Source organism: Sipha flava, unplaced genomic scaffold (assembly GCF_003268045.1).
Source record: "Sipha flava isolate LNK unplaced genomic scaffold, YSA_version1 71_pilon_pilon, whole genome shotgun sequence".
In the NCBI taxonomy this organism is placed as follows: Eukaryota; Metazoa; Arthropoda; class Insecta; order Hemiptera; family Aphididae; genus Sipha; species Sipha flava.
The window spans coordinates 405,084-422,450 of record NW_020273611.1 but is presented as its reverse complement, the minus strand read 5'-3'; the positions used below and the strand labels follow the sequence as shown (position 1 = coordinate 422,450).

At 28.7% G+C, this 17,367-nt stretch overlaps 1 protein-coding gene across 1 annotated transcript in view; it reads right to left on the bottom strand.

The window, feature by feature from the left end:
- LOC112692227 (hemicentin-1-like) overlaps positions 1–17,367 on the bottom strand; it is a 255,112-nt gene that overhangs the window by 31,731 nt on the left and 206,014 nt on the right. The window contains exons 7-13 of the mRNA XM_025566837.1: positions 12,676–12,833; positions 11,784–11,928; positions 11,591–11,721; positions 11,312–11,471; positions 8,006–8,281; positions 5,383–5,703; positions 3,046–3,279 (exon numbers count right to left, since the gene is read on the bottom strand). Coding sequence (XP_025422622.1) covers positions 3,046–3,279; positions 5,383–5,703; positions 8,006–8,281; positions 11,312–11,471; positions 11,591–11,721; positions 11,784–11,928; positions 12,676–12,833 — 1,425 coding nt within the window. The remainder of the gene's footprint in view (positions 1–3,045; positions 3,280–5,382; positions 5,704–8,005; positions 8,282–11,311; positions 11,472–11,590; positions 11,722–11,783; positions 11,929–12,675; positions 12,834–17,367) is intronic.

Below are 17,367 nucleotides of genomic sequence, written 5' to 3'. Positions count from 1 at the left end.
AGTTGGATTTTACAAAGTTGTTTATTAACATTTTTGAACAACAATTTTTGCCTCTATTCATAACCAATTTGATGCAAGAATGTAATTCTTGCTCAAACTGATTAGGAAAACTAGAAAAACAATTATTTTCAGTTCGTTTATATGTATGATTTTATAATATGGGTAGTACATACTTATATTTAAAATATAAATATTTGTTTGAATCGTACTTCACAAATTTTTTTTTATATAATGGATTTGTGAGTCCCCTGAAAAGTTTCACTTAACCTATTTATGCATATTAGATTGGTTATTCAAATATGTATGTTTTCTTATTTTATAAAATCAGTGATCTAATTTATGTGTACCCAGTAGACTAGCAATACTATGTTGAACTCGAATTACATTTTAGATCCTTTCAAATATATTTTAGCATTTGATTATCTCGATAAGCCGATTATTTTGCTTTCTCTGCAGAAGTAACTATAATTTTAATAATTTTTTCTGCGAAAAAGGTTCTAAATTGTAAATTTCTAAAATATTCGAGTTGAAAATAATGGAAATCAACCCACCGTAAGAGTTCGCATTCTAAGTATGATGAACGTGATTTATCGTTGATATTCAGAGAACAGAGGTATCTAATCGTGAAACTCAAATAATATAGTGTATGACGTAAAAGACGTTTTTACAAGGATAGTCGAAAATTTTTATTTTAATTCATTTTTTTTTACTAGCCGAAGAAAAACTATTGTTTTTGAAAACCAATTATATTGGTCGATTCACTTCCTTTTATCGACTGTTTGATTTGAAAACATTTATTGTGTAAGTTGTTTGTACACGATTATCTTTGTATTTAAGAGAGGAAAACCCGAAATCGTTCATTTATCCACGTTTCGCAAGAAGCAACTCATCTGTTGATAACCAAAGAACAATCTGAAGGATTTCCGTGTAAACATTTTGTCATGGTGTTCAACGGTATGAACAAACGGCGATAGTCATCGCTCAACGCAAGTAAAGAAAATGAAAATCCTTATTTTTTATTTTTATTTTATTAATAATTACGTTTATAACAAATCCAGAATGAATTACGTTCGGGTAATTATATGTCTGTCTAAAATCTGTGACAATTTCCCTGGTGGTATACAATACGATCGCGCGCGATGGAATATTGGATATTGGCGTATCCGTTTTGATTGAATTAGTTATGTGACCCTATGCATCCCCCTTAAATATACCACTGATCTAAACAACGAAGTTTTAATTAAAATTCTGCAGATAAATAACACTTTCAGATTAAGGAGCAGTTGGTCGACGATCGCTATTGCAATTTGTAGAACGCTCGGTATTCGGACGCCATATTCATGGACTACCCATGTTCAACCAGTCGTTAGTTAGCACATGGTTGGTTGGTTACACAGGACTTCTCTAAAAACACTTTGAGTTCTGCAATACGAAAATAATGTTCGATGTGAAATCAAGCCATGGATATATTACAGATGAATATAGACCGGGTGTGTGTACTTCCGTCACACGTTTGAATGCCATAATTTACTAACTTGACAGTTTGGATAAGTAGCATAGGGGTTTTTTTCAGTCAAAAATTGTAGATATCTACGATTAAACCCACATAACAATGTATGCTATAATATATACCTGTACTGTTAACGGTTTTAATTCGATAGTTTACTACCTATATAGTTCTATATGTAGTTTTATAGGATTCGGATTACTTTGAAGGAATACTGTGAATCGAGTTTAATGGACCATAAATATTAATATCGCCATATCGGTAATTTTGAAACCTATATTGTTGTGTTTTAACGTTACCTATCGAAAATAAATTTCATAATAAAATACTTTATTATGAATTACATTATTTATTGTATAACTGTTTTATTAGACAGTTAGTTTTTATAATAAATATAATTAATCTACATACTATTTTATTTGATCTTTATTTTCTATAAAAAATGTAAAATTATTAAGTTACTTTTACGCGTCTAAGGGTTCTCCAGAAAGTTATAATACGTTACATAAGAAATTCTAATAATATCATTAAATACAATTAATTTTATATTTGCGTGCATTTCAATAAAACTACTTCTTTCGTTTTTAAAACTAATTATTACATAAAAATAATATTAATATGCGTTGAAATCAGGGTCGTCCCGAAGGTAAAAATCAAGGGGGGAGAGTGAATAAAATGAAAAATGCCAACTACAATTTTTTTGTTTAATGCATGTAGTATAATTAACTACACGTAGTCGTATTTTTACTTTTTAACATGCATATATGTGTCAGTGTTGTACGTTCTTAAAATTGACAATTTAATTATATATATATATATATATATATATATAATATTTTATATTGTATAATAAGTAGTTATATACATTTTATTCATGTATACACTGTATTACGAAATATGTTATATTTGTTTTCCGAAAGTAAAATTAGGTCCTTCTAGTCTATAATGAAATAAGCCCGACTGCCGACTGGTGTTTTCGTTGGGGGGGGGGGGGAGATACCACCCCAAGATCCTCCTTCAGGATGGCCTTGGTTGAAATAATGTTAATAATCGTTATTAAAGTGACTTAAAGTCATTTTTATAACTTTACTATTTCGATGTGCTCACGACATTTTTTTTTTATTTTAAGCACTGATGGTTACATACTATTATTATTCACTTTTTCTATATTCGTTAGACAACTTGTATAACTCCAAAAACATTAATGTATAATTGTAACTCATAATGATAACGAAAGAGAGAAAAAATGTGTAGAAAATCATTAAAATGTTTTCATTCGTGCTACTACACTTAGTTTATAGGGTTATTTTAGTTATGTCGACCAAGAATCTATAAACTCAACAGTTTTAAATTAGTATTTGGTCACGTGTTTAAAATTTAAAACCACAAGTATAGTATGTTATATAAAAAAAAAGAAAAAAAATCAATTCAGGTCGAAAAAGTCTATCGTGGACGGTTCCAGTGATAGTTTTTTAAATTGAATATTTCACAACTACAAGGACCTGTTTTTTCTCCCTTCCATAATCGTTTTCACTTACTTGTGACAACTGGATGTTCGTCGACACCCTTGGACCCTGCAAATCGAATTTCTTCGCCATTTTGAATCCTGACAGTTTGCCGTTCTCGGAATACTGATCGTCCGCGGACGTTGGCCGCCAATCGTTTGGCGTATACCACCACCATTACACAGACTGCTACAAAACTACATCCAAGTAATAAAATACCGATGTGTGCGGCGTCTGAGAACCTGGTAGCGGTGCTAGTCGAATCACCTAGGATTTAGTAAAAAGAAAAACAAAAGAAGTATTTATAATTATATATAATATGACTATTGTAAAATATATTCGTATATAATATTTACTTGAGTTTAATAAAATAACTGTCATCGTGTTTGAATTATGAACGAAAATCATTACCATTATTTTCACTCCATGTAATTGTAATATTTTTGGATTTCGATTATTATTCAAATGAGTTGTTATCAAATTGATATATTTGCTAATGGTTGTTAAGTTATGCAAGGTTAATATGGATTTGTTGCTTGTATTTTGAATAAGCTTTATAGTTAAGCATTATAATTAATGTCGATTAATATTACAATTATATTTAAGTTATTATTCTTTATACTGTATAGAAGGTTATAAGATGTTCAATATTTTTTATGTTATGATTTTTTATAAAACAAAATATTGAAAATGCATTACGAGTAACTTTCAAAGTCATCAAAGACTCATTTTATAACTGGATAAAAATGTTTTCTACGACTTTTGGTAATAATGAAAAAATGCAGTTTAAAAAATTTACGAAAAATATGAATAAAAAGATATTCACCTATAAGACGTTTTGTATCAGTGTTAATACGTAGAAATACACAGTGTCAACAAAATTATTTGTCTGTCTTAATCAATATAGCTCAATTTAAAACTTTGTTAAATTTTAATATTATATAAATACATTTGAAAGTAAATGTAAAAATGAAAACTATTTTTATTGGAGGAACACAAGTGTTTTTGGAAAGACTTAAAGGATGAGAACTATGTTTTAAAATCTATATTCAGAGAGAACAATTACTATGTGTACCAGAAAAAAAAAACTGAAATACCGGAAGATAATGAAGAAACGGAAATGGAAAGTTTTACGTGACCAGAATTATGTTTGGCAAAGTGTTGGGCATGCTTTCAATTAACGATAAACACATTACACTATTGACTAAGACATTTATTTTACACCTAAAATAAGTGTACGGATATTATTTTATATCTTAAGATTTCGTGGATTTAATAGAAAATGTTTATTTCTTATAACAAGGGCACTGCAGGGGGTGGACACAATCACGTTATTTTCTTAAAAATCACATTGCTCGTGTAGCAGGTTTAATGTGGTATTATTTTTATTTTTACCAAAGTACAAAGATACTATTTAGCGAGTACTACAAGGTTGTTATGAGAAGTGTCAGAACGCAGTAGACACTGGATAGTTATTTTTGATGAGTATTTAAATATAAATATAAAAATTATTATTATTATTTCAACACATTGAATTTTTAGCCGCTAAAAGAAATCTGATTAATCGATAACACTTGAAAAAAAAAAAAAAACTAGAACGATTAAAAATCATACTAAACAGTACAAAAATTGTAAAGTATGGAAAATGTTTTACGTCACGAAAAGGATTATGATATTTTTAATATTAATGATGCGCTATAATAAATCCGAAATGAACGGCATTAATGTTTAATGTTTTAGGTTTTATATTATTTTAGTATCACATGCTGTCTCGTAACGTGTACGGGAGCATTTTTTTTTCGTTTCTCACCGGGTCCATTTCAAAAAAGTCGTACACGGTCTAAAACAGTTTAAATTGCTAAAACCAATTATTCTTAAACACAACGCTGAAAATTTAAGTTAAGTGGTCGATCGATATTGTAAGACCAAAGTTAACCCTGGGACCCATCTCTGTGAAAACTCGGCTAACGATGGAGACCTAAGGCGCAGGGTGACGGATGGACGTTCGCGGTCCTGTGAACCGCGGAACAGTGCTTTTTGTCCGGAGATGAACACCGTCTTCTCGCGTCCGTCGTATTAATTACGCGATATACATTACAGCCAGACAATCGGAAACGTGTCCGCCACAATTTCGTGTGACGCTTAGCGGTTCACTGCACATACGTCGTCTGGACAGGATTCCAGACCGTATTCGGCTTCATCTCGAACGAAAACCGACGAGGGTTTTTCAATCGTTTCAGGATTGTCGAACAAAAGGCACGTGCTGGCGTTCGGTACGCGCGAACCCACTCCAGCCCCACGCCCACCCGTGGCCGTCCCTGAGGCGAGAGTGCCAACACGTTGCGCACGGGCACGAATCGCACGACTTACCGGCGACACGTGGATCCTTGGGGTTGGGAGCTGTCTCAACGTACACGCGCACTTGGCCCGGACTGGAGCCCTTCGCGTTGGCCGCGTACACCAGGGCCACGTACCGTGTGGACGGCCGCAGCCCGGTGACCTCGACGGCCGAGTTACCGACCCTGCCGCGGTAGCTTGTTTCTACCGCGTCCGGCCGGTCACCTGTCGTGGTCCGCACCTTGCACGCCAAGTGCTGCGGAAGTCCACCGCCATATCCGGGCTCGCAGTGCACTGTGAACCGGGTGCTCGTCACGTTCACCGGCATGCAGTTCCTGGGCGGATCTGGCCTCCCTGCGACACACCACACGAAACAATATTTATTTCGATTTAATTCGTTATTATTGTTAGGCTTAGTTAATAATTTACACGTGCATTGGTTTTTAGTTAATTTAGACGACATTCGCGTCTAAATAAATTAATTAAACGGAAAAAAAATATGACCCAATATACTAGTATATATATTTACAATACGTAAATATACACAAGATTACGATATTAATGTAAAATATCGAACGATAGATCCGCATTATAGTTCGACATAGTTCGTCTTAGTTGTTCACTAACTAAATAATTGTGGTTGGGCGCATTGAGATACCTTAAACTTAAAAGCATAACAATGATAGAATTGTAGGAGAATCTATCTTATTCTTTAGCAATCCGTTAAGAATCCTAGTGTTAGTAGTTCCTATTTGTTCGTTATAAGACCCACGTGGTATTTTATAATATTAAAAATAAATTTGAAAAATCTCAGGAGCACAATAATAATGTATAACGATCTTTAACAATAATATAAATATAAAATTCGGAGATAGAGAGAGAGAGAGAGAGAGAGAAAGAGAGTTTTACTAACATTTTCTCTTGTTGTGCGGTTTAAAAAAGCAAGCGCACCGCATTATCGTATTTTACGTCAAAAAAGTAAACTTTTTTGTTGTATTTTCGTATATAATAGGACGAAAAAAAATATTCATTATAAATATTTAATATTCTTATGAGTATTAATACTCTGATTTTCTTTACCTTTTAGAACTCAATTATTTTGAAAGTTGTGCAAAATGTTGCAATAAATGTCATCTAAAATACACTATTTACCTATAGCGTAAGTTAACAAACCAGTTAGTAATTGTGTATCTTGTTGATCAGAAACTTACAAATTCATGTGGGGCATACACGGTGTTTAGAAAGTTACAACAAGTATGTACATCGCATACGTTTTCGGTTCATGTCAAACTGTAATTTTCTTTGAATATTTGTACATATTTTTGGATTCTTATTGATTTATAAAATCATATTCATAAGAAATTGTTTACTATGAATTTTACATTATTCATTAAATATTTTACTTTATACATTTTACGTAGCAGAATACGTATTGTTAATATATTTTTAATTATTTATAGTATTATTTTTATTCAAATTATTATTTGAAAAAGAAATGTTTATTGAGATGAATAATATTCTTGATATATTATATAATTATATATATTCTATATTATATAACTTCCAATAATTGTTGATATATTATATATAGTATAAATTTTAATAAATATACAATTTATATAATGATATAATTAATTAATTAATTATGTAATTTATACAATGATAAACGTAGATTTAGGTATTTAATTATAATTTTGAATGTATATTTATTTTGCATGTGGCGAGTAAAAGTTGTACTTGAGTAGTTGCCAGTGGGTTTATTAATAGCCATTGTTCTTATCGAAGGTTACATTAAGATAATTATTATTCACTATTAATTATGGCTCTGTATTATTGAGCATTAGAAAATGTTTTGTCATACGTTATATATACGTAATACGAAATTAATCGATCAAACTAGGAAAAAATGTAAACAACGGAGTATACTTTACGTGTATGCAAAAATGTCACGTTTCGTTTCAATGCGCAATTAATATGAGTATTATATAAAATATAACCAACACTATGTAAAACAAATTATTGTTTGATCAATTATTTCTGAATAGAAATCATTTCATTTGATATGAAAATAAACATATAACAAACTGTGCGTTGTTGAAAACGTGACAGTTATGTTTAGACGCCACACGTGAAAATTACTATAATACATGTGTAATAATCGTAACCTTTCTTGTAAATAGGTTTTCCGTAATTTTTTAATCCTTCATGATTAACGTTAACAGTTAACGAGGAACAACTATAAACGGATCGCGTCGTGTTCATACTTTTACTTTTGGAAAAAGAGGGAAGTAGAGAGATGATCACAAGGAGATCGGACACGACTAGTAGCACTATACTGCTGTGTATAGTAAGCACACGGCGTAGAAAGACAGAATCGGAAAATCGGCTTCGGGAAGAAAACGTCGGCCGGGATGACGATATTAATGTGTTTATCGGTGCGATTAGAGATTTTTTATATAATTAAAAGATCGCAAACGAATTCCTAATTACCAATGATCTATATGTATCACACGATTTTTTTTTTTTTTTTATAAACAGTACAGACACGGCAGAATACACGGTCCGCAGTGCGTTTAGCGCAAACTTTCGGCTTCGAATTCTGTACAAGGACCCACAATTGTTTACAACACACGGACTTTTGATGAAAACGACTTACCGGCTGGCACGATGTGATAGACGCACGGACGCGCCTGCGTGGTCAGCGAGTTAGTGGCCCAGCATAGGAGTGTGCCGAAATCCGTCACCCTGAACTTGACCACGTCCGCGGTCCGGTCCGAAGTGGCTACGTTGATCAGACCAGACACGGAGTTGTTGAACGCCCAGCGGAACGACATCGGGGTCGGGTTGCTGTTGACGTCGCACTTTACCCACGCGATCTCACCCTTATGCGCTCCGTACACGTGTTGCTGGTCGGTCTTGCAAGACGGTTCGTCTATAAACATTAAAAAAAAAAAAAAAATAAATAAAGAAATAAAACCGCTGCGGAATGCATAAATCAGCACGCCAAAAACGGTACAACCGTTGCAAGAATCCGTCATGCACGGTAAATGGCAATGGTGACCGTTGATTTTACGATGTAAAATTTACTATAGCCGACGCTGTATAAAAGTCGGCATTCGAATCGATAAAAACACGTTTCTTACAACATGAACCGAATAGACATTTTTCCATTGTTGAAAATCGGTTTCTATCAATTTAAATTCTAGTGTCTGCGTCCAAGTAGGCGCTATACGTCTTACCAATAGAATGGCGTGCCTTGTATATTTTAAAACCGATGATAATAGCTCGGCGTAAGCCGTCGATTTTCAATTAAATTTTTATTCTAGATTTATTTTACCTGTGTACTTATTTCCATACCACCTTTATTGTGTGTTAGGCTTCGAGTGGAGTGAGAAAGTCATAAGCTTCACAGCGTTATGCTTTTTATCGTGTGCTATCAAATAAGCTCAAGATATTTGCCGTTTGTAAGTTGTGTTAAGAACTATGTATTTTCTCTTATTTTCACTTGATTTTGTAAATAAACAACGAAATTATTCAAGCAAATATCAATCTTTGGCAAAATCATTACAGTACTTTGGAAAATCAAAATATATCCCAGTTATGAATAAACAAATAGCTAAATAAATAAATATATAAATATAGTTGTTTGCTTTTATTTGTATAATTGTTTATAAACGAGTATTTTTAACATGTTTTATAAGATATATTAAATGTTTTTACATTTCTTATTAAACCACACGAAGATTTATTATTAAGATGATCAAAGATCACTGAAAATACATTTTGAAAGTGAACCTAAATAATTGTGGTATATATATATACAAAATATATTTGGGTTATCACTCCGAGATAGCATAGTACATGCCATGGAATAAACTAGATTATAACCACGTATAAAATAGGGCTTTGAAATTAAAAATCTAATAATTTTTATTATATGGAAATCCAATTTATAAAACTATTTTAAATTTAAACATTGTTTCCACAAAAAAATCCCAAATATTTTTGAAATGTCTATATTGATTAATTATTAATTTCGCAATATAATAGTTTAAGGTTATTGATTTAAATTAACGAAAACTGTAATACTATGCCAACAATTTTATTTGATCCCTTTACTAATTTATTATTATGAATGATGCATTATTATTATTGGATCTATATAACAACAATTATTATACTAAAACAGACGTTTCATAATAATAAAATATTATTTTAGTAAAGTTGTAATATATGTATTCAATATACGTCAGAAAATCATGGAAAAACTGGTAAGTACTAATGTGAGATTAATGTGCTTTATTTATTTTTATTTTTATTCCAATTGTTGTTAAACTAAAGTTTTGTGTCTTAAATCATACTAAAATGTAAAATTGTTTGATTTAATTTTTACTAGTATTAATTAATTATAAAAGTATACAGATATGAGAACAATTTAATTGATTTATGAATTTGTAAATAACAACGTAAGAATTACCCGATTTTGCCCAAGAGTTTAAGATTTATTTTTATAAATTTAAATTTGCTATCAATACACAATTGGTGTGAAAATTTTAGAAAATTAGACTTATTAGTTAATTCTGAAGAAAAATTAGATTTAGAACCGGTAGAGATAATACGTTTTATTATTAAATAATGAAATAAATTTTAGTGAAACAAAAACAAAAGCATGGATCACCCATAGTTATTTAAATCTTAAAAATACAATATAAACCCTTTAAAAGTAAATATTACTATTTTAAGTTTGAAGAATAACAATTTTAAATAGGTTGATCGGGCAATTAGTTTTGTTGTTATAAAAAAACATTTAAAATTCATGTAATGGACCCACTACTTCTCTCAAGGGCCGGATTATGGTCATAAATATAAGGTGGGCAATTACTTTTTGGTAAGGCCCTTTCACCCAAAGCAATTTACATTTTTTATTCAAATTTATTAATTTGTAATTAATATTAATTAAAATAAGTATATTATATTTGTATATTGTAGTATATGCATAATTAATAGTATTTTATATTTGTTAAACAACGATTACATAACATATTATGGCCCCTTTCAACTTGTGGCCCGGAGCTATAACCTTTCACCCCTACCTCTACCCTCTTGATTCAGTTTTGAATTTTTACCTATTAAATGAATTGATATGAACAACTGTTGAGAAACTTGGGTTAAAGGTTTTGATATAATATATATCAGTGAAGAACATTTTTAATCGTGATTTCTAAAATTTTAAAAACACAACCATCTAAATTAAATTGACCTCTCTTCCTAATAACTGAAAAATAAACTCTGACAATTCATATCAGTAGAAATTTTACTTATATTTACTATAAATAAAAAATTTAAAAATAATTTTGATTTTATATCATAATTTAAGTAATATTTTTAATTAGTTCTATTTTTCATTTACATTATTTTTCCGCCACTGTAGTTATAAACAAGAATAATATCTTGAACCTTATAGTCCAATAATACTAATATTTTTATAACCCTGATATTGTTTATAGTTTATTTCAGAATGGATGTCGTAAAATTGAGTTCACAATAATTAAGCGTACGAAAAAACGTCAAGTGTTATGGTTGAGTAATTTAAAAAATGCGGAGAAAAAATTTACAAATTACAATGTAAAATTGTATATGTGTTGAAAATAAATTTAAAAATCATAGTATAGTCATACAACCTGTTATTAATTATTATTATTTTTATATTAATACATCATAATATTAATTACGGCTTATAGTCAATATATTAGTATTTGTATAAGTATTTTATAGTACGTGCACTGTACAGTGTAACATATTTTAGTTATAAACCGGTTGTTGTTTTGAATTTGCTCCTTATTTTATAAATATAATGTGATTTTAAATTAATTGATTCTGAATTCTGGCAATTATCTATCAACTATTTATTCAACGTGATAATCATTGGGCATTTTTATAAATAGCAAAGCATTTAACGTACATTTAACGTCAATATGATAGGCATCACTAATCGATTTTCCTCTGGCATTTGAGGCGATGCACTGATAGCTTCCCGAACCTTTACGGGTAATTGATTGTAAAACTAACGTTTGATTGCTCAAAATTGTTCTTCGACTCTCGTGTTGTCCAACACTTGTTCCCTAAAAATAATATTTTAAAAAAATAAAATGATATTTCAAGAATTGTTTTTACATTTTTTCTTTACATCCGACTGCGTAATAATAAGATATTTGAATTAAATTTGAATTTGAATACTCACGTTATGATCCCAATCAAGTTTGATTATGGCCGGAGAAGCCTTAATAATACATTCGAAATACACGTCAGAACCTTCTTTAATATTAGAAACGTTTAGGTTTCTACCTAAACTTATTTGTAGCCTTGGTGGATCTAAATACAAATAAAGTGAAATTAAACACAAAGCGTTACCTATGCTGTTATTAATATCGTACAATGAACGTCAAGTATTATTTGCTGTTCTTTTGAATCATTCGGGAAATATATGTTGCTCGCGATGCAGCTTACAACACTTTGATTATCATCATCGTTTGGTGTTAATTTTAAAGTGCTCCAGGTCATATTATTATTTTCGACCACCTGGAAATTAATTTTAAAAATACATTAAGAACGAGTTCGAAAATTTTTTTTTTTAACATGCATATATCACGTATTATGTCAAATGTACTCTGTTAACTAAGAGTATAATACTTTTGTATGAAATATAATTTTCAAACTTTTTATTTAAAATGTAAAATCCGACTGAAGTACATTGAAAAAATATGCTATATACACTCTAAATAAAATAAATTAACTATATAAACGGAATAACTATAAATATATAATTTAATTTAAGTTGTATTTTGTAGAAATATAATTATTGAAATTTAATTTTTATGAAACTATTCATGAAACAGCACAATAATTTCACTCCGGGGCGTTGCGCATATTGATTATGGTTCCATAATCGACTGAAAAGGCCCCTATTGACACCAATAGAGCATTCTGTATAGAAGCGATTAAAATCATTTACAATTAATTTCGGTCGTAAAGTTTGGTAAATGACCCTAACCCATTACTGCACGTGAAAGAAAAACAAAAGAAATCGGGTTAAGTCCTTTTAGTCTCGGTCGACCTTTCCAGGATCGAAAATACTTTGATCCCTTCTACATTTTGGAGGCATTATATTCCCAACGAACCGGAAAAATGAATTCAATTGATTCATACATCGTACCATTCATTTGCATATGTCTCTGTTTGCATTATAATAAACCATATGATACGTTATATCATACACACACATATATATTTGTTCTCTGGAAGTAATAATATTGCACATATGTGTACCTTTATCCTATTTGTTTCGTACTCGATGACCCGTCCGTGGTGATACCATGTAATGTTAGCTGCAGGTCTTGAACCATACGAAACGCAATCGAGACTGCTAGGCTCGCCGGAAAGAAATGGGTGTTCGGCTCCTGTGATTGCCACACTAAGTGGTTTTACTGAAAAACATTTGCAAACAAAATAAAATATTATTATTAATTATAAATATTTAATACGTATTGACGAGCGATTTTTATTCTCGAAAGACATGTCGTACTAAAATACTTTTTTTTATTTTTTATTTATTTTTCTGAACAGAAAAATTGTTGTTCGAGTTTAAAACGTAACCCGAGAAAATACTGATTTTTCTATTCAATCTAGTCAGTTGCTTTGCAGCATATTTGGTAATCATACAAAATTAAATTTTGGCGTAATAAAGTTTAGATACAGAGAGTAAAAATATTTTTAAAAAATCTTCTTTTTTTCATTATTGATATTATTTATTATTATACTTTTATTAGAACATCCTTGACTAGTTTCAAGCGAATGAATTGTGGTAAATCGAAAAGTTATTATTTGTCAGTTTCCATTGGTAGTACATTTTTATTATACTCTTAAACGTATAATATACGATAAGAATGTACATAATAATGACCTATTCAAAATAGAAATTACATATTTTGCTTTTGGTTTTAAGTTATTTATCAGTTGAATTATTTATTTCACGAAATAACGCTGTTGAACACTTTAATAATATCAATAGTATCGTTTGAAATTTTCTAAGAAATATTTTGTAGTATTACATTTACTTTATCAATTTAATTTATCAGTTTTTCTTTTATTGAGTGTTTTACAATGATTTTAACCTTTCGATTGATCATATAACTTCATATGTATTTCTTAGATTTAAAATATATATTTACTGTATGATGTATGATCACTTAAGTTTGAAAAGTGACATAAACATTATAGTTGTCAACAGAATTCCATTAGAAACGTTATTTAAATGTAATTATTTACCATAAACATCTTCAATTTCATAATTTATATTTACACATCTTAATAAATTAATATTGGCCAACTAACTGAGCCTAACTATTAAACATTATCAAAATATATTTGATATTAAACAAATGGTTTATAGAAATAGCTATAAATATTTTAAAGTTCAAAGACACAATAAATAAACAGAGATAAGAAACTTTGTGAATACTGGACTTAGAACAAAAATAGTCAAAGCTCAAAGTAATTGCATATTAACTGGTAAATTAAATATGCTCAAGTTTATGTAAATCAATACTTTTAGGAAATATTCCCGAGTTCAAATCTAAGCAAACATCTGTTGATTTAGTAGGTATCATTAAAGTGTTCTCATTTTTTACAGATTATGTGAAAACATATTGGATAGATGGTACAACATTTTTTTCAATATTTGTTATCTATGAATGTGTATTCAAGACTTTGTTTTCTTATAATAATTTATTGTCTGTAAGCAGAGAACTTATATATTATTTTATGTAAGATTTGTAAGAAAATAAAAAATAATTATAATTTTAAAATAGAAATTATGAAAATGGTTATAATTACACCTTATCAAACGATAAAACCCATTTTATTTAAGTTACTTTTCGAGAGAATTTAATTAATAATTAAAAAAAATAAATTCATAGAACACGATTTCAAAAAATTATAGTCAGTATTTAGCTATTAAATAAGAAACCTAAAATATAATAATAATTGTTTGTTAATTAAAAAGTCCTTTAGACTTTTATACAGCCCCTTAGAAACATTGCAGTTGATAGAATTGCTAAACTAAGTACTTACTATAAACTTGACTTTTTTTATTAGATTTCAGTTTTTTTCGAAAAGATAACGCATAAAGTATAGTTTTGAAAAAGGTGAGACACAGGTATAAGGGGTTCACTATGATTAATGTATTGTAATTTATAAGTTATGATAATTATGACATTAAAAAATTATTTTAAAGAAGCAAGGTTCATTGTTTTGTATTCGTTATACGAATAATTAGTTAACAATTTTAAAAGTAGTAGTAAGAATAATGATAAAAGTCACATATTCTTTTAAAATAATATAAAAAACCGTAATTTTTATCAGTTTAAAGATTTATAAATGAAAGATTTATAATAAACAATAATGAAATAAATTAAAAAAAAAAGAACTAGATTATATCAATAAAGATTAAAATCAAAATAAATTGTTTAAGTAATCAAAGTGTAAGTGAGAATAAGAATCTATTGGTTTACAATAATGAGTTTATATTTATTTTGATGGTGAGTAATAATTCATAATTATATCAAAAATATTTATAAATACTTATATTAAATTAATTAAATTGATAATAAAATTCATTTATTTCTTTTGTCACCTAAAATGACGATTATATTATATTTTAGTTGAATATACAACATTAAAAAAAATGTTCAAAGATATAAATATGTTTATTTATTTATTTCAAACAAAAATAAAGATCATTTATATGTTGATACATAGTTTGCCCCCTTCATGCTTAAACAAAACTATTTAATGCTATAAAAAATTATATAGTCTAGTGAAATTTTATACTAAAAAATACATTTTCAATATTTATAAAACTTTCATACGGTTGTTATAATTGAAAAATTTGTAGTAATATTATCATATTGCATATTCATTACATAAATATAAAACAGTCAATAAATAATGAAATTGCTAATGTAGGTTGAAAAATCAGTGTATAATAATATAATTAAATATACCTTTTATTAGTTTTACTTATTAAGTATATTGCTTATATATTTTATAGTATTAATGGTATTCACAGAAACATAATTAATAATTATAATTATTCCTAACGTTTAAAATATTACAATTGCCAAGTTTTAAAATATAAATAATAAAAATTGTGTTTGGATTTTTAATTTTATTGGTATGAAGTTTTAGATTCAGTTTAAATATTATTGTATTTAAAAATGAAAAATGTGTTTCTTAATATTAATTAGAAATAAGTACTAGTAAACCTTACTGCATTTTATATTCAGTGAAGATTTCACATCAATTAAAATATTATATTCTAAATGGTAATTGTTCGAAAATGTCACAGGGTTTTTATTTTGTCATATTTAAAAAGTATTAAAATAATCCAATTTGCATTTTGAAAATAACCCACAATTACATTATACTTGTGACTAATTAATAAGTGTACGAGAAACGAAATTCGTTTAATGGATTACCATCGATAAATACATACATAAATTTAACATAATTATAAAATCAATAAACATTTTCTTTGCTTCATTGAAGTCTACCCAATAATATATTTTTAAAAAAAAATCCTAATACAAATATATTGATTTTAGTGTAGTAGTGTATACAATACACTGTTATACATTTATAATATACGTTAAACAAATAATATTTAAGAATTTGAAAATAATAATTATTGTAAACGAATATTACCTATAGTCTTAAATAAAATATTATGAATATTATAATAAACGTAATAACATTTATGAATAGTTATAATATGGTAGTTTCTTTGATAAAAGTCAAAGCTCACATATATTACGATTTACTTATTTCACAATTTTTAAAACCAAGCTCTTTTTTATAATTAACAAATATTACTATCTAGTAATGGAGATGCACTACAAATGTTATAATTTATATTACCTAATTATAGTGCAAGTTGTTATCACACCATTACAAATTTGACTTGCCCTTTAATCAGTAAGCCAGATAGATTTTATTTCGCACAATAAATTATAACATTGTAGGTTTACTAAATAATCACAAAATACGCGGTTTTTCTCTCTCTCTCACTAGTATCACAACTCTTCAAGAGTTTTTGCCATCGCCGAAATCTCCTTCTACTCTTCCCGATTTTGTAATTGTCTTTCTTAATTTGGTATCCTTAATTACTCAAAGTCCTACTTTATTCCATCGTTTCTTTGGACGTCCTATTGGTCTTTTCCCCGTGGGGTTTCATTCTACCACCGCTTTAAAAAACTCTGAGTCTGACTTCTTCATCATGTGTCCAAACCATTTGATTCTTTGTGTTTTCATAAAGTTGGTTATCCTCAGAACTCCTGCCTACTCTCGAATTTCTTTGTTCCTCTTCTGCACCTGCATCCCAGTCTGTTGTCTTATACAGGACCGCAGATGTTTCTTAGTATTTTATTCGAATGACATAAGTTTTTGTTCCATTCTGTATGGAAATTCTGTATCATACCTCATATCCATATATCAATCAATGTTAGTCTAATTATTGCTGTGTAGAAAAGTACTTTCGTTCTTTTAGAAAATAAAATAGACTTTAAGTATTTAGTAAACAAATATGATTCCTTTTCTGCCTTGATGATTTTGATAAATTATCACAAACTACATAAATATTTTTAATTTATAACATCTGCAATCATAATTTAATTTTTAAATAAAGGAAAATTTTCGATTTTTCTGCTGATGTCATAATTCTCTAGTGAGCTAATTTTTACTTTAAGTAGAAATATAATTTAATATTATATTATTGTTACAACATATAATATTATATTTACTTTTATTTTTTAACAATTAAAGTTAACAATGTTAAACAATTTCCAAGAAAGCTCAATTAATTAAAACGTGTGTACACTATTAATTGCTTATGTTGTAAGCAGAAGTGTAGGAGTTATTTTGTGCGTGATTTAAAATTGTGTTGTTCTTTAGTTGTTCTAAAAA